The 23,777-nt window shown below is 35.7% G+C and overlaps 1 protein-coding gene across 1 annotated transcript in view; it reads right to left on the bottom strand.

The window, feature by feature from the left end:
* Nucleotides 1-4,276: 4,276 nt before the first annotated feature.
* LOC128056905 (phospholipid scramblase 1-like) overlaps nucleotides 4,277-23,777 on the bottom strand; it is a 40,966-nt gene continuing 21,465 nt past the window's right edge. The window contains exons 4-7 of the mRNA XM_052649734.1: nucleotides 16,686-16,847; nucleotides 13,746-13,907; nucleotides 13,443-13,444; nucleotides 4,277-4,373 (exon numbers count right to left, since the gene is read on the bottom strand). Coding sequence (XP_052505694.1) covers nucleotides 4,277-4,373; nucleotides 13,443-13,444; nucleotides 13,746-13,907; nucleotides 16,686-16,847 — 423 coding nt within the window. The remainder of the gene's footprint in view (nucleotides 4,374-13,442; nucleotides 13,445-13,745; nucleotides 13,908-16,685; nucleotides 16,848-23,777) is intronic.

Below are 23,777 nucleotides of genomic sequence, written 5' to 3'. Positions count from 1 at the left end.
AGCCTGTGCACCCAAAGAAATTTATGAGCTTGAATCTTAGAAATATGCAGCATTTATGCATTGACTTCTTCAAGACGTACCCCTGAAACACAGGAGTAGAAGAAAAAACCTCAACTAACTTCCGATAAAGGGACACCGGAAATCATATTCACCTCAATGAACATACTGATGCTGAAGCTGAAGCTCCAATACTTTGGCCAGCTGATGTGAGGAGTTGATTCATTAGGAGAGATCCTGATGCTGGGAAAGATTGAAGGCAGGAGGAAAAGGGGATGACAGAGGACAAGATGGTTGGAGTGGGATCACTGATTCAATGGACATGAGTTTGAGCAAGCTCTGGGGGATGGTGAAGGACAGGGAATCCTGGCATGCTGCAGTCCATGGGGTCACAAAGAGTTGGGCATGACTGAGAGATTGAACAACAACAACACAATGAGCATGTATCTTTTCCAGTTAGTGTCAAGTCTGGTTTGACAACCAGGGTTTCAGAAAGTGTGATGCGGCAGGAGAATGAGAAACATGACACATGAGTTCAGTGAAAGGCGAGGATCAGGGGACCAAGACTGCTCCAAGGTGAAGGTGCCAAAACTGAATCCATGCCAGCTTTACTATACTCTCAGCCATGAAGGAAAGAATGTGCAGAGAGTTAAGCTATAACTCATGTGGCCTTCAGGGCCAAAGAACAAAGTGATCATTAACCATTAAGTAACCAAGAAACAGTAATCAATAACAAATTAGTAAGTAAGATTAATATTCTTATCTATAGATTTTCCTTCAGATATGTGAAACATGTGACTCTGAGACTCCAGCTGGGAAACAGTCTGGGGTCTGTTTTCCAACCCCAGGATCATATCTTGTTTTCAAGATTATGAACTGTTCCCTCTGGGCTTATTCCATGAGTCTCATGCCTTGAAGCATCCAATTTATCAATAATTATAAATTCCTTGCTGGGGCCTGCTTTTCTTTTATTCTTCCTGTCTCCCACAAGTTAGTGTTTTTTTTTTTTTTTTCTTCAATAGATATCCAGAAGTGGGAAAAGAAAAAGAAAACAAAAAACTATTTTTTAGGTAACACTGACTTAGTCGGTTTGGGCTGCTATAACAGAATGCCATAGACTGAGTGGCTTATAAACACCAGAAATTTATTTCTCACAGTTCTGAAATCTGGAAAGTCCAAGATCACGATGCTGGCAGATTAAGTGTCTAATGAGGATCCCCTTCCTGAACTATAGTCTTTTGCTAAACCTTCACATGGTGAATGGGCAGGGGAGCTCCCTGAGGGGGCCTTTTTTATATGGGCCTCAATCCCATTCATTGCAGGCTCCATTCTCATGAACTAATCACCTTCTAGAGGTCCCACCTCCAAATATTATCACATTGGCGATTAAATTTAAAAATATCAGTTGTGAGGGACAGAAACAGTCAATCTATGGCACACTCAAATCAAGAAAAATCACCCATTAAATAATGTGGTGAATTGTGAAAAAAACATTTTTACAGTGCCTCAAATCAAGGAATGGGATCTCTTTAAAAGTCCACTGAACATGGATTTAGACATGTGACTTGAGTTGGTCAATGGGACGTTTGCAAACTTGATGTAAACAGAGGCTTGAAAAGTGCTTATGCATAAGGTTGTGTCCTCTGGTTGCTTTCAGAACCCAGCTACATATAAAGAAACTAGACTCTTGTTATTAAATTCAGAGATAGAAGCCCGACCTGAAAAGAAGACTGAATGTAGCTTTTTCTAAATCTGATACATGGAAAGCCACAGAGTTTTTAAGAGAGTTATATTGACAGAGACTTAAAAGAGACTGAGACAGTTTAAAATTAAAAAACTTCTATCTCCATCTTTTTGTAAGTAGGAAAAGGGCTACAAAACTATTCAGTTAAAAACATAGCCATTTAATTTAGAGAAGGAAAATGTCTCAGAAGGCAGAGCCAAAATCCCCAAGGTCATAGCTACAGAGAACAGTGGACTAGAGAGCCACTGCCAGAGTGCAGAACATTCTCTGTTCCTAGAGTAAGGGGAGCTGGCAGCATATGTCCATCTGAGTTCTAAAATTGCTATTGATCAGTACCATTTGTTTACTGTAGTTATTTTCATCTTGGCTCACAGTCCATGGAGTCGGACATGACTGAACACAGCACAAAACACAGTGCTGTTGTTTGGTGGGTCTTTTTAGTTTTGAAGTCTCTGAATCAAGAGGAACTGCATCCAGGTATCCTTGCTTGCATTCACAAATGATGCACATCACATGATATTAGACTTGAGCCTGATGCTGTAAGTGAAAGATAATTTTGGAAGTTCTGGGAAGGTTGAGGATACTTTGCATGTGGGGAGAATGAAATAATTATAACCGGCGGGTGGACGGGGTAAAAGGGGAGAATAAAAAATGGTAGAAAGAGAGAATTAAAAAGCCACAGTATTTTTCAGCATTTCCCATAAAGAAGTAGAGTCTATTTTTCCACTTCTTGCATCTGGACTTGGCTATTTGACTTGCTTTGGCTAAGGGACATTAGAAAGTGAAAGTGAAGTCGCTCAGTCGTGTCCGACTCTTTGTGACCCCATGGACTGTAGCCTATCAGGCTCCTCCGTCCATGGGATTTTCCAGGCAAGAGTGCTGGAGTGGATTGCCATTTCCTTCTCCAGGGGATCTTCCCGACCCAGGAATCGAACCTGGGTCTCCCGCATTGCAGGCAGACGCTTTAGCACTTGAGCCATCAGGGAAGCCCTAAGGGACATTAGTAGGTATAATAGAAACAGAGGTTTGGGATGAGTGTGAACATTTGAGCTTGCTTTCCTGCTGCTTTTCTAATATAGTCATCATGTGTAAGTTTTGGCCAGCCTTCTAGATGATGAAAGCTATGTGGCCTGATGCCCCTACTAACTCAGGCAACAGCCAGACATATGAATGAGACCATCTGGGATGAGACAGTCCCCAGCCAATCTGTTAAGTGACTGCACATGCATGAATGATCCAGGACTTGATAAGGAGAATTATACAGCAGAATCCTCAGCTAAATACAATGATCTTTTTTTTTTTTCATTGAAGTATATTTTTGTTGTTTAGTCCCTAAGTCATGTCTGAATAGTTGATTCATAATGTTATGTTACCATCAGGTATAGAACAGATTGATTCAGTTATACATATATAAATCCCTGTGCTATAGAGTAAATCCATGTTGGTTGTCTATTTTATATAAAATGGCATATGTGTATATGGTAATCCCAAACTCCTAATTTATCCCTGTGTCCCTTTCCCCTTTGGTAACCATAAGTTTGTCTTCTGTGTCTACGGATCTATTTCTATTTTGTAAATAACTTCATTTGTATCATTTTCTACTTAGATTAGACTTGTAAGTGATATCATATGCCATTTGTCATTCCTCTATCTAGCTTACTTAGTATGTTTCTCTATGTTCATGTATATTGCTGCAAATGGCATTATTCCATTCTTTTTATGGCTGAATAGTATTCTATTGTATATATGTAGCACATCTTGTTTATCCATTCATCTGTAATTGGACATTTAGGTTGTTTCCATGTCTTGGCTATTGTAAACAGTGCTGCTTTAACATTGGGGTGCATGGATCTTTATGAATTCAGAGTATTCTCTAAATATGTGCCCAGGAGTGGCTTTGCAGGATCATATGGCAATGCTATTTTTAGTTTTTTAAGGAGCCTCCATACTGTTTGCTATAGTGGCTGCACTAATTTATATTCCCACTAACAATGTAAGAGGGTTCCCTTTTCTCCACACCCTCTCTATTTGTCATTTGATGATGGCCATTCTGACTCGTGTGAGATGATACAACATTGTAATTTTGACTTGCATTTCTCTATTAATTAATGATACTAAGCATTTTTTCATGTGTCTATTGGCCATCTGTATGTCTACTTTGGAGAAATGTCTCTTAAGTCTTATGCCCATTTTTTGACTGGGTTGTTTGTTATTTTTGTTATTGAGTTGTATGAGCTATTTGTATATTTTGGAAATTAAGTCCTTGTTGATAGTATCATTTGCAAAAAATTCTTCCAGCCTGTAGGTTGTCTTTTGTTTTGTTCATGGGTTTCCTTTACTGTACAAAAGCTTATAAGGTTGATTAGATTCCATTTGTTTATTTTTGCTTCCAATGATCATTTCTAAGTTCCTAAATTTTTGGTGTGGTTCAGTACGTAGAAAATTAAATGCTGTGTGTCCTATTATGTGGAAAAAAAATCATACAAATAATTTTAGTGAAATAAAACTTTATTATATATTCTAAGTAAAAGTTGTTTAATTTTGGTGAGGACTGGCAAAACTTAATGCCAGTAATATCTGGCATGATTTTTCAGGCTGACTCTTATGACCAGAGTTCAAAATACATGTAGTCCTAGAATGAAAATGAAACACAAATATGATTAAGCTGGTTTAATAGCAGTAACAGGCAACTTCTAAGGGATTAAGTATGATTATTTGACTACTCTTAATACACCAAAATAATAAATTTGAATATAATATTAATTTGTTTCCCTTAGAGAACAGCAACTAATGCACCTTACTTTATTTTCCTCTGTATTTTCTCATTCGTGTATACTCGATACAGAAAAATATAGAAATACCAAAAAGAAAATTTTATAATTTCAATTCTCCAAGATCTACCATTAATATTTTGATTTAAATTCCTTCCAGGTACATAATTAGTATTATAATATGCTTATATCCTACTTTTTTCATTAAATAATATACACTGAATATTCATGTCATTGAGCATTTGAGTTATTAACATTCTACTTCATAGATAGTTTATAATGTGATTAATAAATCTTATAACTTACATTTTAGATTTTAACATTTTTTATTTATTAGAGTGAATTTTGCAACATAGAGTATACATTTCTGTTTACTAGTGTACACAGAATTGTCTGTTGTTGTTTAGTCACTAAGTTGTGTCCAGCTCTTTTGTGACCCATGGACTATAGCCTGCTAGGCTTCTCTGTCCATGGAATTTCTGCAAGAATAATGGAGTGAGTTGCCATTTCCTTCTTCAGCAGATATTCCTAACCCAGGGATTGAACTTGCATCTCATGCAGCTTCTGCATTGTAGGTGGACTCTTTACCATTGTACCACCAGGGGAGCCCTACATAATTGTCTGCATGTCTTCATTTTTTGGAAGAAAGCAATACATATGAAAAAATATCAACATTATAATTTTTAATGGATATTTTCAGTTTGTCCCCCCAAAGTTGTATGTATAGCTCTTGAGTTTCTTATTCCTGTAACCTGATTGGGAGAAAAAAGTAAAAGAGATATTTCATTGTTGTTTATTCCTTTACTTGATAGGTTTTTGAAAATGTTTTCATATAGTTACTGGTTATCTGTATTCCCTTATTAATGCTGTATTAATTAGTTTTTAATATTATATATCCATTTCATTTGAGATTTGATTTTTTTCTCACTTAAGTAAAATTTTTTATTAATATAATGATATTATTTCTATGAATCATATATTTTAGCTACTTTATTATCTGCTGTTGAAAGTTTAATATTATGATTTGTCTTGAGGTACAGAAGTTTAAGATCTGGAGAAGGAAATGGCAACCTACTCCAGTATTCTTACCTGGAAAATTCCATGGACAAGGAGCCTGGTGGGCTATAGTCTATGGGTTGCAAAGAGCTGGACATGACTAAGCAATTGAGCACACGTGCACAGAAGTTAAGATATTCTAATTTAGCAGTCTTTTACTCTGTGACTTAATTCCTTTGAAAGTTCTTTTCTATCTAGAAAACATATGTGAATGCTATTTGTTCATTTATCTTTGATCAGTAATTCAGTACTTCTTTCCTTATGGTCCCTTGGGTTTGTTCTGTTCTTTTACTAACCTTTTATATAGATACTAGGTTCATTAATTTTTCACTTTTTTTCTCTTCTTCAAAAGTATTTATAGCTATATTGTTCTTTTTAACATTTTTAGTTGCATTCTAAAAATTTTAAAATATAATATTATTCAATTTAATGTACTTTAAAATGTTTATTGTGTTACTTTTTATCCCTGACTTATTTACATGTTTTCCTGTACAAAATATTTTAAAATGTGTATCTTCATCAATATCTAATTTACTGTTACTTGCTTAGACACTAAGATCCAAATTATACCCATTCTCTGAAACATGTTGAGACTTCCTTTTTATAAAAAATTGTTTGTTGAAAATATATTATCTATTTGCTTGATACAGAGTTCTACATACATTCTTTAAATCAAACTTCTTAATATTTTTGTTCAAATTTGAATAACTTTACTAAGGTTCTGTCTTCTATAATGAGTAAAAATTAAAAACTGTGAATTTTCCACTATGATGATGAGTTTCTCACTAACTATATAACATGTTTCTCTATATTTTGAGGTTTATATTAGGTACACAGAACCCTAGAATTTTTGTATCTTCTAAGTAAAACTTTTATCATTATGTAGTTACCCTCTGTCTGCCCCAATAGTGTTTTTTGTCCTAACATCTATTTTTTTTTTTCCTGATAGCGACCTTGCTTTATTAGCTTACATATGGTTAGCATTTTTCTGTTAACTTATCCCATTTTTTCTTTCTTTCAATTTTTTTGTCTTTATTTTAGGTCTGTCTCCTATATAGAGCCTCTGAATATTTTAAAACTCAAATCGAACCATATCTATTCTTTTACTTGCAATATTTGGCCATTTACATTTATTGTAGGTATTATAAGATATTGTGTGGTGGTGGTGGTTTAGTTGCTAAGTCGTGTCCAACTCTTGCGACCCCATGGATTGTATGTAGTCTGCCAGACTCCTCTATCCGTGGGATTCTCCAGGTAAGAATACTAGAGTGGGTTGCCATTTCCTTCTCCAGGGGATCTTCCCAACCCAAGAATTGAACCTGGGTCTCCTGCACTGCAGGCAGATTCTTTACTAACTGAGCTACAAGGGAAGCCCAAGATATTGTATAGAATATATTTAATTGACATATTGATATACCTGAATAGGTAGCTCTTTTCTACCATTTTAATTTCCTGTTTCTATTTGTCCCACTTTGTCTATGCTTTTTGCTTCTTGCTCTTTCCCCAAAATAGATTCTTTCACTCATTTGTTTACTTGCTTGTATTTTATTCCTATTTCTCCTCTCTGCTAGTTTGCAGTTTATAAAGTCCTTTCATTTTTTCAGTGGTTGTCCATGAAATTAACATGCATACTTAATTCACCTCCTGAACAATACAAAGACCTTATGACATTGTAATTCTAGTAATTTTCTCACAGCTTATTTACTTTTGTTGCCTATTATTTTAGTGTTGCTTTTTTTGATCTCACAAATTAGACATTTGCTACTGTTGTTTTTTATGAGACACAATTGACATAAAATACTGTATTAGTTTCAGATATACAACATAATGATTTGATATTGGTATACACTGCAAAATGATCACTGCAGTAAGTTCAGTTATGATCTACCACCGTATAAAGTTACAACATTTTTTCTTGTAAACAGAACTTTTAAAATGTTTTATATTAGCACTTTTCAAATATGCAATACAATATTATTAGAGTCATCATGTTATATATCATATCGACTTATTTATTTTATAAGTAGAAAGTTTTTACATCTTGATTCTTTCCCCTTATTTTGCCTGTTCTCCAATCTCTTCTATTAGCTTAATGTGGTTCAGTTTTGTTTGTTTTGTCTTTTAAATTCCACATACATGTGAAATCATGTGATATTTGTCTTTCTTGTTCTGACTTATTTCAGTGTTTTTTATGGCTAAATAGTAGTCTATCATAAGTGTACCACATCTTCCTTGTCCATTCATCTATTGATGGATATTTACATTTTACATTATATTTACATTATATTTTCCACAACTTGGCTACTTTAAATAATGCTGCAATGAGCATGAGGGTGCAAATATCTTTTCAAGGTAAAGTTTTTATTTTGTTAGGGTAAATACCCAGAAGTAGAATTTCTGAATCATATGGAAGTTATATTTTTAGTTTTTTGAGGTACCTGCATACTGTTTACCATAGTAGTTGTACCAGTTTACAGTCTCACCAATAGTGTACACAGATTCCTTTTTATCCAAGTGCTTGCCAACACTTGTTATTCTTGTCTTTTAGATAACAGTGATTCAAACAGATGTGAGCTGACATCTCATTAAAGTTTTAATTTACATTTCCCTGATGATTAGTGATGTTGAGCATCTTTTCATGTGTCTCTTGGCCATGTGCATGTCTTCTTTGGGAAAATGTCTATTCAGATTCTTTGCCCATTTAAAAATTATATTGTTAGTGTATTCTTTACTACTGAGTTGTATGAGTTCTAATTACATTTTGGATATTAACTTTTATTGGATATAAATTTGCAGACATCTTCTCTCATTCAGTAAGTTGCCTTTTCATTTTGTTGATGGTGTCCTTGCTGTTCAGAATCTTTTTAGTCTGATGTAGTTTCATGCGTTGCTTTTTAAATTTATTTTTAATTGGATGATAAGTGCTTTATAGTGTTGTGCTGGTGTCTGCTGTACAACACCATGAATCATCTATAAGTGTACATATATTCCCTGACTTTTGAGCTTCCCTCAAATATATACTATATATATATATATAAAAACAATACTTGTTTTTCTCTTTCTGACTTACTTCACTCCATTGAACAGGCTTTAGGTTCATCTACTTCACTTTAACTGACTCAAATTCATTTCTTTTTGTGGCTGAGTAATACTCCATTATATGTGTGTGTGTGTGTGTGTGTGTGTACAACTTCTTTATCCATGCATCTATCAATGGACATTCAGGTTGCTTCTTTGTCATAGCTATTGTAAATAGTGGTGCTATGAACATTGGGGTACATGTGTCTTTTTGAATTATGGTTTTCTCAGGCTAAATACCCAGTAGTGGGACTGCTGGGTCAACACTGCTTATTATTAGAGAATTGCAAGTCAAAACTACCATGGGGTATCATCTCACACCAGTCAAAATGGCCATCATAAAAAAATCTACAAATACAAATCTACATCAAAATACAAATGCTGGAGAGGATATGGAGAAAAGGGAAAACTCTTGCACTGTTGGTAGAAATGTAAATCGATAAAGCCACTATTCAAAACAGTATGGAGATTCCTTAAAAAACAAGAAATAAAGCCACATGTTTATTTTGCTTTTGTTGCCCTTGCCTTTGGAGTCAGATCCAAAAATTCCTCCTTTAGAACAATATCAAGGAGTTCATCACCTGTGTTTTCTTGTAGGATTTTTATGGTCTCTGGTCTTATATTTAATTCTTTAAAACATTTTAAGTTATTTTGGTGAATGGTATAAGACAGTAGTCTAATTTTATTTTTTTGCATGTGTCTATTCAGTTTTATTAACATTTATTGAAGAGCCAATACTTTCCCATTGTATATTCTTGGCTACTTTGTCATAAATCAATCATATGTGCATGCATTATTTCTGAAGTTACTATGCCTTTTCATTATCTATGTATCTGTTTTTATACAAATATCATACTAGTTTGATTACTATGACTTTTTAATATCATTTGAAATCAGGGAGCATGATGCCCACAGTGTTGTACTTCATTCTCAAGAGTGCTTTGACTTTCAGTATCTTTTGTGGTTCCCTATATATTTTAGGATTATTTGTTCTGTTTACTTTAGGAAATATGGACCAGTGAAAGAGGAGACTGAAAAAAACTTCAACATTCAGAAAATGAAGATCATGGCATCTGGTCCCATCACTTCATGGCAAATAGATGGGGAAACAATGGAAACAGTGACGGACTATTTTTTTGGGCTCCAAAATCACTGCAGATGGTGATTGCAGCCATGAAATTAAAAGATGTTTGCTCCTTGGAAGAAAAGCTATGACCAACCTAGACAGCATATTAAGTCCATATAGTGAAAGCTATGGGTTTTCCAGTAGTCATGTATGGATGTGAGAGTTGAACTAAAGAAAGCTGAGCACCAAAGAATTGATACTTTTGAACTGTGGTGTTGGAGGACTCCTGAGAGTCCCTTGGACTGCAAGGAGATCCAACCAGTTCATCCTAAAGGAAATGAACCCTGAATATTCATTGGAAGGACTGATGCTGAAGCTGGAACTCCAATACTTTGGCCACCTGATGCAAAGAGCTGACTCATTTGAAGAGACCCTGATGCTGGGAAAGATTGAAGGCAGGAGGAGAAGGGGACAACAGAGGATGAGATTGTTGGATGGCATCACTGACTTGGATGCACATTAATTTATGCAAACTCCGGAATTTGGTGATGTTCAGGGAAGCCTGGCATTACGCAGTCCATGGAGTTGCAAAGAGTTGGACATGACTGAGTGAATGAACTGAACTAATTCTTCCAATCCATGAACACGTAATATCTTTCCATTTATTTATTTGTCTTCTTCAGTTGTTCATCAGTGTCTTAGTTTTCAGTGTACGGGTCTTTCACTTTTTGGTAAATTTATTCCTAGTTATTTTATTCTTTTTGATTTCCTTGTAAATGAGATTCTTTTCTTAAGTTATCTTTCTGATAGTTCATTTCTAGTGTATAAAAACACAACAGGTTTTTGTGTATTGATTTTGTAACCTGCAACTTTAGTGAATTTATTTATTAGTTCTAATGGTTTTCTTTTTGCAGAGTATAAAAATGTACTGTGTTCATTCAGTCTTCTGAGTTTAGTGACCATTTCTATGGACCATTATTTTGAGCTCTTTATTAGGTAAGTTATTTATCTCCATTTCATTAAATTTTATTTTCTGATGTTTTATCTTGTTCTTTCATTTGGAGTGTATTTCTCTGTTTCTTCATTTTGCTTGACTCTGTGTTATGTTAGGCAAAGCAGCTACCTCTCCCAGTCTTGAAGGAATGGTCTTGTATAGGAGATGAACCTTATCATTTACCTAACCCTTGCTGTTAGTTATCTCTCAAACTTTTGTGATTATCTAAGCACCCAGATTTGTTGTTGATAGGTTCCAGTGGTTGAAATCAAGACTTTTCAGTGTTCAAAGGAGGAATCTGTCAGGACCTAGTTACAGGCTCACTGGATGCCATATCCTCAAGCAGCAGTTTTTAGGGTATGTAAATATATTCAGCTCTTTGGGAGTATAGTCATAAACCCTGCTGGACTCCAAACCAAGTAATTTCGGTGTATCCCTTGGTGACATTTGCAGATACTGGGGCTCTAGATGAATGTGTAACCTCCTTCTTAGTGAGTAATTTGAGCTGAAGCAAGACTGAGAGAACAAAAATAGAACCCCCCAGCCTATGTTCCCTGAGAACAACTTCATAGCCTCTAGATGTATGGTAAACTTGAAACCTGCCCCTCAAGCTGAGACTCCAGCCCAAGTAAAGAAGACTTTTTCATAGGAAGACTAGGGCTATGTTTTAGCCTCCTGTCTATGTCATGGTCTGGCACATGGTAGCCTGTGAAGAACTATCTCTCAGACTGTTTCAGTCACTTGGGGCCCAGAAGCCCAAGCACCCCTGGCCACCAGAGTCAGGTGATCAAGGGATATCCCCCTGTGTTGACTGTATATATCTGTTGGCTTTAGCAGGACTGCAGTTGAGCTTGGAACCAAGGCATGCCTGCTGGCTTTAACAAGGCTGCTGGCAGAGTATGACCACCAGCACTAGCACAGTAGCAAAACTGGCACCTACTAGTGCTGGCCCTTACAATGTAGAATGAGAACATAAGAGCATAAAATGCTAGCAACTTTATCTGGAAAGTCCCACAGGCCCTCTTCCCTCTAGAACATGCTTTAAGATTAGCTAGTGAACCCCCTTCACTAGCCAATATCATTTAGATGTTTTTCAAACTGCAGCTTATGTGCTGTCTTGGGGTGAGTCTGCATGTAAGCCCTTTAAGAGAGGAATCTCTGTTCCCTGCAGCACTTTGAATGCCCTGAACCTTGGCCATATTGGTTTCCAAGGCCAGATGTTTGGGGGCTCATTTCTCCAGTGCAGGTCCCAAGACTTGGAGTGCCTGAAGTAGGGCACCAACCCTTTGCTTCTAGGGATAAGCTCTGTATTTGTGAGAGCCCCCCCAATTGTGTGTCTCCACACCAGATGTGCATTTTTTTGGTGAGAACACATCTGTTTCTCCATCCTATATTGATCTTTTTATCCTTCATCATTGAAGAGTTGTTTAGCTAGTTTTCAGCATTTTTTTCAGAAGGAAATATTCCATGTACATGTGTGTGTGCTCAGTCACTTCAGTCATGTATGATTCCTTCATCTGCTTTACCTCTGACACTGGACAAATTCTTTACCTCTGAGCCACTGGAGAAGCCACAATTATTCCATATGTAGGAGTTAATTTGATGTTCCCATGGGAGGAGGTGAATTCAAGAGGTTCTTACACTGCTGTCTTGAACCTCTTCTGATATTTATTTGTAAAAACACATTTACATTCACAAATATAGTTAGCATTTTATTTGCTCGTATTATTGAACCTCAGATGATTATTCTCAGATTGTGTCCCTTCTTCCTGAATTCTTTCCTTTAGAAATGGTCTATGTGAATAAAAATGTACTTTAAAAAAAAAAAACTTATTTATTTTGCTCTTCTCCTTGAGATATTCTTGAAGAAAATTGAAATTGAGAGTTAAAATTGTTTTTTAAATCAGTACTTTGAAGATATTATTCTATTCTCTCTGGCTTCCACTCTTTCTATTAAGAAGGCAATTGTCAGTCTTGTTTGTAGTAGATTTTTCTTTTCTTTCTGGTTACTTATTTTTCTTTACTATTTTGCTACCTCACTGTGATTTATATGTGTTAATTTTTAATTATATTACTTAAGATATGTTGTCCTTTTTGCCTCACTGAATTCGTTTCTTCTGGAAATTTTTTTTAGCAGTTATTATTCCCTATCCTATCGTGAGACTCTTGACTTTCATATTTCCTTGTCTCTGTAGGTTATTATGAATAATTTCCTCAACTATATATCCCAGTTCACTAATTTTTTCCTCATCTACATTTGATCTGCTATCTAATCTGTTTATTTTTCTCTTTCTCCAAATTACTTAATACTGTATGACACATCCCTGCATACTTCTTCTGCCATTTCCTGTTATTTCATAATATTTGGAGAATGAAGACAGTTGCTATATTCATTTTCTCCTAAGACCCAATGAAATCAAGAATGACAAATTCTTTTAAAATATTTCTACATATCTATGGTCTCCAAATGAGCAATATTACCTTTTTCAATGAACTGTTTTAAAAAGTTCTTATTATAAAATTTTAAATTCTTGGTGTATGTATGTGGTCAGTCGCTCAGTTATGTCTGACTCTTTGCAACCCCATGGACCATAGACTATCAGACTCCTCAGTCCATGGGATTTCCCAGGCAAGAATATTGGAGTGGGTTGCTATTTCCTCCTCCAAAGGATCTTGCTGACCCAGAGACTGAACTCGAGTCTCCTGAGTCTCCTGCACTGGCAAATGGATTCTTACCACTGAAAAAATAACAGTAAATTACATTGAATGAAACATTGTATTCTTATTTTCAGTGAAGTATTCTTATTTTTCATTAGGGCAAAGGAATTCAACTCTAATGATCACATTTCCAGGACATTCTCGCTTTTATTTCCTTTGCAGTGTGAACACTCAATCCATGATGTAATTTGGGGACCTGGGACTAGACCAAAAGCACAGATTGCAATTGATCTAGGTGATTTGAGGAGAAATAATAGCAAAAGTATAGTGATAATCTCAGAAAATTAATATGCAGCTAAAATAGAATGAAAATAGACTCACAATGAGGAAACTTGCTCCAAGCATCAATGCTTTTATTCTGACATCAATATCAAATGGAAACTGGATCCCAAATGTATTGGTATTGGTGAAAAGTTCTCTCGTAAATCCAATCCACTGATTTGAAATCTTACCAATAATCATTTCTTCATCCAGGGACAATAACTAAAATTAAAAAAAATATTTTTAATCTTAGATTAAAACCCCTGAAATAAAAACAACAGGCATTCCTACATCAATTTTAGTAATTACATATGACCCATATGAGTTATAATATAATAATGATGTACCCTGAAATAAAAAGAATATTCAATAAGATCAGAAGATAGCCTCTAAAAACATGTACAGACAATGTCTACCTAAAGGAAAATTTTCAAATTGATTGTATACAAGTGATTTTATGTATATGTGTGTATATATACATATATTATATATATATGTATGTTTTATATATAATGCATTTATATAAAATTATATTAATATATATAATTTGCTTAAATTTGACTGGAGAATCCATTTAATTGTGAAAGAAAACCACTAGCTTTTCAACTCTTCTACACAGCTAACTCTTTCCTAAGAGATCCTAATTTTCTGAATCCCTCTGCAATTTCCTCATGCCCTTTTTTCCTTTACTCATTTAGACTCCCTAGAGTACAACTTCTCATACCAGCTAATATTATTTCTCAACATAAGAGATACTCATGTAAATATAAAACAATACATCCGTGATAAATTCCACTGCTTATTTTGTAATGAATGCCAGAAGGGAAAGGAAGTGTGATATGATGGAGTATAATAGGGAGATAATAGGCAGACTGAAAGAACTGGAGGGATGGTTTTAGAGAAAACCTCTTAGGCAAAGCATCATTTGAGCTGAGATTTGGAGGATTGGTAGGAATAGGGAAATTCCTAGTGACAGAGGAATAGGGAAAATGAGAGCCTCCTAGAGAGAGACAGCTATATGTTAAAAGGCTCTGATTTAGGAAGGAACATGGTTGGAGCAAAATGAGTAAAGGAGATAGTGGTAGAAAAATGAGTAAGAAAAGAGAGGTATGGAGGACTAGGTCTGCCTAGCCTTGTAAGTAATGCTAAGGAAATTGGGGAATAGAAATATGGAAGATTTTTACATGATTATGTCAAACATCCAGTTTTTCCAGAACTCTGAACACATCTTTCCCTATTACCCTCAGCAAAATAGCTTATCGTTTCCACTGAGGAGAAAATAGGAGCAACTGGACAGGAACTTACTAAACTTGCAGACACCAGCCTAGAAAGTTATTCTATCTGTACCAACACTCCCTGCTTCCTTTCTAGTGTGATGAATGGGCCATTTCTACGCCTGTTCAAGACCAGTTCCCTATATGCCTTAGGTTCCATACCAAGTAAGAGACAAAGTTCATCAAATATTCAGTTTATGTTGTTTCTCCACATTTTTCCTCCAATTTGGCTTGTTTGCTTTAAAATCAAAGCGTTCTAAGGAATCACCTTTCATAAATATACCTCCCTGTCCACTCTGTGCCCTGACCCACTCAGGAACAGGTTTATGGTAATACAGGGAGACAGGTCATATAGATGCAGAGTTAGTTTCTGTCTTATCTAAAGTTTGATATTTGTTTATAATAGACTTGCATTAATTTTGATGTTAAAAATATATTTAAATATCATTTATCTTAATTATCAGGTTTTTTGATACCCCTTGTAATTTTTTACCTGAGATAAACATCTTATTTGCCACACCCTAGTCCTGCTCTATAACCAGCTGCCCCTTTACATGTCTCCTCTTTTTCATAACCAAAAGTATTAAAAGATTTGCCCACATTTGTGCACAAGATGAGTTTCTCACAGAATCATTACCTCCCTTTCTTGTTCCTTACTCTTGGAGGTTACCTACAAGTGCCAACTATAAAATGGCTTTGTTTCAAATTTAGAAGGAATAGGAAGTATATCAAATACCTTAGAGAAAGTTCTTAAGACAGTGGAATAAAGTACAATTTACTGTACCATAATGTGAGATAAAACACTGGTATTATTAAAAAATGAGGCAAAGTAGCTTTACCTTCCAGAGTTTTAAGCACAGAACACCCTGTTCCACTGGTTTTCAACTTGAAATAGAAAAATAAGAGTCCTGTATGCTCATTTTATTAAAATTTCAAATAAAGCATTATTATTATAATTAATTTTTAAGTATGCCTTCTTTAATCAGTGCATGCAAGTGCCAATCAGAATTAGCATCACTAAACTGAATTGACATAATTCTAGAGGAGGAAAAAACTCAGGTAGTATTTTAACTAGGCTGTGTCCAAATTTCTGATTATACATTTCAGATATTAAAACAAGCAAAGTATCCTTGATAAAAGGCTGACAAGCAGTACATTTTTCAAATAGAATATCTTATCATACCAAGACAATATTCTCTGTTGATTAGGAATCTACAGATTTAAACAACTGTAGTGGGTTAGTTTTATTAACTATATTTAGTAGTTTACTTCCTAAATTATTATCTGAATGTTGGCCATTTTATGAGAAATAAATCAGTAAGCACATAAAACATTAACAAAATTATATCATAGCAATTTCAGAATTTTATAAAATTTAGCATTAATATATTAGTTATAATTAATGCTGGATTATGTCATTATCTATTGAAATAAAGGTAATTTTCTTTTTCCATATTTTCAAATATTAGATACAAAGCTTCTTGTTTGATAGTTAAACACTTAAAATATAGATTAAAAGATGCCTTATAAGCTTCACAAACTGTAGGGCTTAATTAAGCAAAGAAATTATGAATTAGAAATTCAATTTTAAAATTAAGCAAATAGGTATAGTAATAATTATAACATGTTTAATTTTGTTTTAATCACCTTAATTATCTGCATTGGAAAAGTATCAAATTATTAACTAATTTGAGCATGATATCCTAAAACACAATGAATTACTCACATTAAAATTTAGATCTTTGAGACAGCTAGAAACCACACATGGCCCTCTGATTTTCATTAAATTCTCCTTATTTTCATTTTTTATTTTAAACATTGGCAAAAACGGGTGATAGTATTGATAAACATATCCAATTATTTCTCCAGGAGGCGCCTCAACTTTTAGCTACAAAATATTAAAAAAACATATAGTATTAATCAAATTAGATATATTTGATTTGTAAATAAGACTATATTTACTTATATGCCACCTTTTACTTAAGTTTTTGTATATGTGAACAGAACTCTTGAGTTTTAGGCATGCCCTATATTTGGGGACTGATGCAGAAGTGAAAGGGCTTTCTAGGTGGTGGTATGGTAAAGAACCCGACTGCCAATGCAAGAGATGCAAGAGATGCAGGTTTAGCCTGGAGAATCCCATGGGCAGAGGAGCCTGATGAGCTACAGTCCATAGGGTTGCAAGGAGTTGGACACAACTGAAGCAACTTAGCCTACGTGCATGGAAGTGAAAAAGAAGAATTTGGATGTTGAAATCCCTGAATTGAGATCTGATGCTGCTGCTCACTAACCACATGAAATATGGACAGATCACTCACCTCTCTGAAATTAATTTTCCACTTGTAAAAGAGGGATGATAATAACAGTTGGTGCTTATGAGGGTCACTTTTTAAATTTTTATGCCTATTAGATATGTCTTAAAAGCACAAATCACACCAAAACTGTTTATTATACAATATGCCAAGAACTTTTGTACCTTTATGACAATACAAATATGACTTCATTGAAGTTCTTTATGCTCATTGTGATTTAAAATCCAGTTCATAAAAATCAATAGACTAGTTGAATAAATTATGGCATATCACCCATAAAATGGCTTATTATGCAACCATTTATGAGATTGAGGAAGTTCTATACATACCAATATAATCAAGTTAAAAAATTGTAAAAAATATCTACCGTGTTACAAACACACCTCAAACAGACACACACACATATATGTGAGTATATATAGATAGATAGATAAGCATAAGTACATTTCATGCAGAGATGGGCTCGATAAAGGAAAGAAATGGTATGGACCTAACAGAAGCAGAAGATATTAAGAAGAGGTGGCAAGAATACACAGAACTGTACAAAAAAGAGCTTCACAGCCAAGATAATCACGATGGTGTGATCACTCACCTAGAGCCAGACATCCTGGAATGTGGGCCGTAGAAAGCCTCACTACGAACAAAGCTAGTGGAGGTGATGGAATTCCAGTTGAGCTATTTCAAATCCTAAAAGATGATGCTGTGAAAGTGCTGCACTCAATAGGCCAGCAATTTTGGAAAACTCAGCAGTGGCCACAGGACTGGACAAGGTCAGTTTTCATTCCAATCCCAAAGAAAGGCAATGCCAAAGAATGCTCAAACATTCCTTCTACTGCACAATTGCACTCATCTCACATGCTAGTAAAGTAATGCTTAAAATTCTCCAAGCCAGGCTTCAGCAATACGTGAACCATGAATTTCCTGATGTTCAAGCTGGTTTTAGAAAAGGCAGAGGAACCAGAGATCAAATTGCCAACATCCACTGGATCATGGAAAAAGCAAGAGAGTTCCAGAAAAACATCTGTTTCTGCTTTATTGACTATGCCAAAGCCTTTGACTGTGTGGATCACAAGAAACTGTGGAAAATTCTGAAAGGGATGGGAATACCAGACCACCTGACCTGCCACTTGAGAAATCTGTATGCAGGTCAGGAAGCAACAGTTAGAACTGGACGTGAAACAACAGACTGGTCCCAAATAGGAAAAGGAGTCCATCAAGGCTGTATATTGTCACACTGTTTATTCAATTTCTATGCAGAGAACATCATGAGAAATGCTGGGCTTGAAGAAGCACAAACTAGAATCAAGATTGCTGGGAGAAATATCAATAACCTCAGATATGCAGATGACACCACCCTTATGGCAGAAAGTGAAGAGGAACTAAAAAGCCTCTTGATGAAAGTGAAAGAGGAGAGTGAAAAAGTTGGCTTAAAGCTCAACATTCAGAAAACGAAGATCATGGCATCTGGTCCCATCGCTCCATGGAAAACAGATGGGGAAACAGTGGAAACAGTGTCAGACTTTAGTTTTTTGGGCTCCAAAACCGCTGCAAATGGTGATTGCAGCCATGAAATTAAAAGACACTTACTCCTTCAAAGGAAAGTTATGACCAACCTAGATAGCATTTTCAAAAGCAGAGACATTACTTTGCCAACAAAGGTCCATCTAGTCAAGGCTATGGTTTTTCCAGTGGTCATGTATGGAAGTGAGAGTTGGACTGTGAAGAAAGCTGAGCGCCAAAGAATTGATGCTTTTGAACTGTGATGTTGGAGAAAACTCTTGAGTGTCCCTTGGACTGCAAGGAGATCCAACCAGCCCATTCTAAAGGAGATCAGCCCTGGGTTTTCATGGGAAGGACTGATGCTGAAGCTGAAATTCCAATACTTTGGCCACCTGATGCGAAGAATTGATTCACTGGAAAAGACTGATGCTGGGAGGGCTTGGGGGCAGGAGGAGAAGGGGACGACAGAGGATGAGATGGCTGGATGGCATCACTGACTCGATGGACATGAGTTTGAGTGAACTCTGGCAGTTGGTGATGGACAGGCAGGCCTGGCGAGCTGGGATTCATGGGGTCGCAAAGAGTCAGATGGACTGAGCAACTGAACTGAAGTGAACTGATGCATCTATTATACAAATGTTCATAGAATAATTCTTTAACTCATAATAGCAGCTGCTTCTGAAGAAGAATAAAGCAGACATGGGAACTAAAAGTTTGACAGACATTATTTTTCCTGAATATACTTCTGCTAACTTTATTTTTTTCTTTCTCCCACCTTCTCTTTCTTCTTTCCTCTTTAACTTCCTCCTTTTTATGTATACATATGTATTTATTATTCTATCAAAAAATAAGACCTTAAGTGAATAAGGTGGTAGTGGTGATATAGTTTATGAGTCTTCTCAAAATCCTCATAGAAAGGACACAGTAAGTATGACTGCTAAACCAAACAAAACCACTGTGAAATTCTTTATCAAAATAGATGGAAAAATTATAGCCTCACATCTCAAAATACAAGTAGATGTAGTAAAACAAGTGACAGCAGCAAGATAACTCCTGAGATCCAAGGAATCCAGATACCACTCACCAGTATCATCACAAAGAGAAACAGATCCCCCTCAGAAGATAAGTAGCCTGCAATTAAATAAATTTAAAAGAAAAGAAAATAGTATAAACAGAGGGAGAAGTACTTTACAAACATATGCGGATAACTGTTGTCATGGGAGGTGTTTCATTTGGCAAGAATCAATAAGGGAAAAAACAATCTCAAAGGACCAGTCTGAGAAACATAACTGAAAATGGGATGCAACAGCACAGCCCCTACTGCCTCCATTGTCAGTACAAGAAGATGATGGGGGGATCTACTGGGGCTGATGTCTAGACATAACTTTTTACAATGTCATCCATCCAAGATTCCCTTTCATAACAGAGAGTAGAATAAAAACTGCATAAGACAGGAAGATCTAGGTTAAAGAAAGAGAAGTTCAGGTAAAGGTGGAAAAGGTGTAAAGAGAAGGTAAATCTCAAAAAGAACCAAGAAACCATATTCCTAACATTACACAATCAAACAGAAGGGAAATTCCTAGAATTCTGCCCTCCTATTAGAATCTCTTAAAATGATTCTGAAGATAAAAACGACATGACTCAACATCTGGAAAAAGGGAATGGCACTGGTTGAGAGTTTCTTGATTTTTTTGTGGCTTTTTATTTGAGGTCTGGCCCCAGTACGTGCTGTACAAGGTTGTGAAGACTTTTTAATAAAAGTTCCTATTTTAAGGAGGTAGGAGAAATTGTGGAAGAAATAATAAAAGATTAGAGGAAAAAATCAAACAGGAAATGGACCAAAAAAGAGAAAACAAAACCAAAAGTAAAGTTCCTTAAACTAAACATGAAAAAAGAAAGAAAACACAAGTTACTGCTGTTTGAAATGAAAAGGGAGCTATTACTACATAATCTGCAAACTTAAAAGGAAAGTAAAGAATATATTAACAACTTTATGCCAATTAAAATTCAACAGCTTCTATAGACAAATCCTTTGAAAGAAACAAATTACAAAAATGGACTTAAGAAGAAAAAGAAAACCTGATTATCTATCTATCTATATATATAACAAGTTTTGAATATAAGTCTAAAATCCTTCACACACCCACTATTATAGACTGAAATAGCTTCACTAAAGACACCACCCTTACGGCAGAAAGTGAAGAGGAACTAAAAACCCTCTTGATGAAGTTGAAAGAGGAGAGTGAAAAAGTTGGCTTAAAGCTCAACATTCAGAAAATGAAGATCATGGCATTCGGTCCCATCACTTCATGGGAAATAGATGGGGAAACAGTGGAAACAGTGGCTGACTTTATTTTTCTGGGCTCCAAAATCACTGTGGATGGTGACTGCAGCCATGAAATTAAAAGATGCTTACTCTTTGGAAGGAAAGTTATGACCAATCTAGATAGCATATTTAAAAGCAGGGACATTACTTTGCCAACAAAGGTCCGTCTAGTCAAGGCTATAGTTTTTCCAGTGGCCATGTATGGATGTGAGAGTTGGACTGAGAAGAAAGCTGAGTGCCAAAGATTGATGCTTTTGAACGGTGGTGTTGGAGAAGACTCTTGAGGGTCCCTTGGACTGCAAGGAGATTCAACCAGGCCATCCTAAAGGAGATCAGTCCTCCGTGTTCATTGGAAGGACTGTTGTTGAAGCTGAAATTCCAATACTTTGGCCACCTGATGTGAAGAGCTGACTCATTGGAAAAGACCCTGATGCTGGGAAAGATTGAGGGCAGGAGGACAAGGGGGACGACAGAGGATGAGATGGTAGGATGGCATCACTGACTCAATGGACATGGGTTTGGGTGGTCTCCAGGAGTTTGTGATGGACAGAGGGGCCTGGCATGCTGCAGTTCATGGGGTTGCAAAGAGTCGGACACGACTGAGCAACTAAACTGAACTGAAAGAACATAATAAAATATTTAAATAAGATAATAATATAAATCCTACACAAGCTTTTTTAGAAAAAAATAAGGAATAGTTCCAACTTTCTTTATGAAACCAACATTATCCTGGTTCCGAAGCCACACAAAAACTTAAAGGAGTAATACAGGCATATATATCATATACATAAACACAAACTATTAGCAAAGTGAATCCAGAAATATATAAGAAGAATAACAAATGTGTACAAGTGCAATTTACCTCAAGAATGTCAAGTTGATTTAACATTTAAAAAGATCATTTGATGCAGTTTACATACTCACAGATTAAAAGAGAAAAGTCATAATCAAATGAGTAGATGTGGAAAAATATTTGACAAAATACAAAATTTATTTATGATATAAACTCAGAAAACTAGGAATAAATGAGAGGTTCCTCACCCTAAGAAAGTATATGAAACAAAGTTTTTTATATGTAAAAAAACTACAGAAGAATGTCATACTTAATGATAAAGATTAGATCTTAAAAATCAGTACAAAAGGCAAGACTATCCTTTCTTACTTATGTTCAATATTATAATAGTTTTCTCAACTAGAAAGTTGACAATAAATAAATGTGACATTTATACATATACACATATAAATAAAAAGCATACAGATAAGAAAAGCAGAAGTAAAACTTTTTTTTCTTATTATGTACTTGGAGAAAACCTTAAGGGATATATAAATTCCTGATAGAATTCATAAGTGAATTTTGGCTTGATCAATAATCAAGGCTCAATTGTTTTTCTATATGTGAGCAACACAAATGAAATATTTAATTTGAATATATTTTTAATTGTATCTTCCTTGTAGCTCAGCTGGTAAAGAATCTGCCTGCAGTGTGGGCGACCTGTGTTTGACCCCTGGGTTGGGAAGATCCCTTGGAGAAGGGAAAGGCTACCCACTCCAGTATTCTGTCCTGGAGAATTCCATGGACTTTATTGTCCATGGGCTCGCAAAGAGTCGGACACGACTGAGCGACTTTCACGTTCACTTAATTGTATCTAAAAATATGAAATACTTTCATTTAGTCCTAATAGGGTACTTATAAGACTATGTACTGAAAATAACTACCAGGAGTTATTAAAGAAGACCTAAATCTAAGGAGAAATATACCATAGTCATCAAGCAAAGATATTATATTAGTAAAAAATCACTTCCTGAACTTCCCTGCTGGCACGGTGGATAAGAATCTGCCTGCCAATGTAGGGGAGACTGGTTCAGTCTCTTGTCCAGGAAGATTCCATATGCTGTGGAACAACTAAGCCCATGTGCCACAACTACTGAGCCTGCATGCTGCAACTACTAAAACCCATGAGTCTAGAGCCTGTGCTATGCAACAAGAGAAGCCACTGCAATGAGATGCCCATGCACCACAACTAAAGAGTAGCCCTTGCTCTACACAACTAGAGAAAGCCCACACACAGCAACTAAGATCCAGCACAACCAAAAATTAAAATAAATAAATAAGTAAAATAAATCATGCTCAGTGTCTCAGTTTTGTCCAACTCTTTGCGACCCCATGGACTGTACCCCTCCAGGGTCCTCTGTCCACACAATGTTCCAGGCAAGAATACTGGAGTGGGTTGCAATTTCCTACTCCAGGGGATCTTCCTGACCCAGGGATTGAACCTGTGTTTCCTGTACCTCCTTCATTCTTTACCATTGAGCCCACCTGGGGAGCCAAATAAACCACTATTTCCCAAAATTAACAAATAGATTCAATGCCATCCAAATCATTATCTAGGCATGAAGTTTCAAGTAATATAAAATATTCTTTTGAAACTTATATGTGCAAAGTACTTAACAGAATCAAACAATTTTAAAAAAAGCAAACTAAAATTAGAACGCTCATACTGGCTAGTATTAAGACTTTAAAGCTAGGTACTCAGTACAATGTAGTATTGGCATAAGGGGACATATCTGTATACAGCTATATGTATAGATCAGTGTAAACCCTGGGAGTTAGTGAAGGACAAGGAAGCCTGGCATGCTGCAGTCCATGGGGTCACAAAGAATTGAACACAACTTAGTGACT

Source organism: Budorcas taxicolor, chromosome 1, assembly GCF_023091745.1.
Source record: "Budorcas taxicolor isolate Tak-1 chromosome 1, Takin1.1, whole genome shotgun sequence".
Classification (NCBI taxonomy): domain Eukaryota; kingdom Metazoa; phylum Chordata; class Mammalia; order Artiodactyla; family Bovidae; genus Budorcas; species Budorcas taxicolor.
Note: the sequence above shows the minus strand (reverse complement) of the source record. Positions and strands in the feature narration are given on the sequence as shown.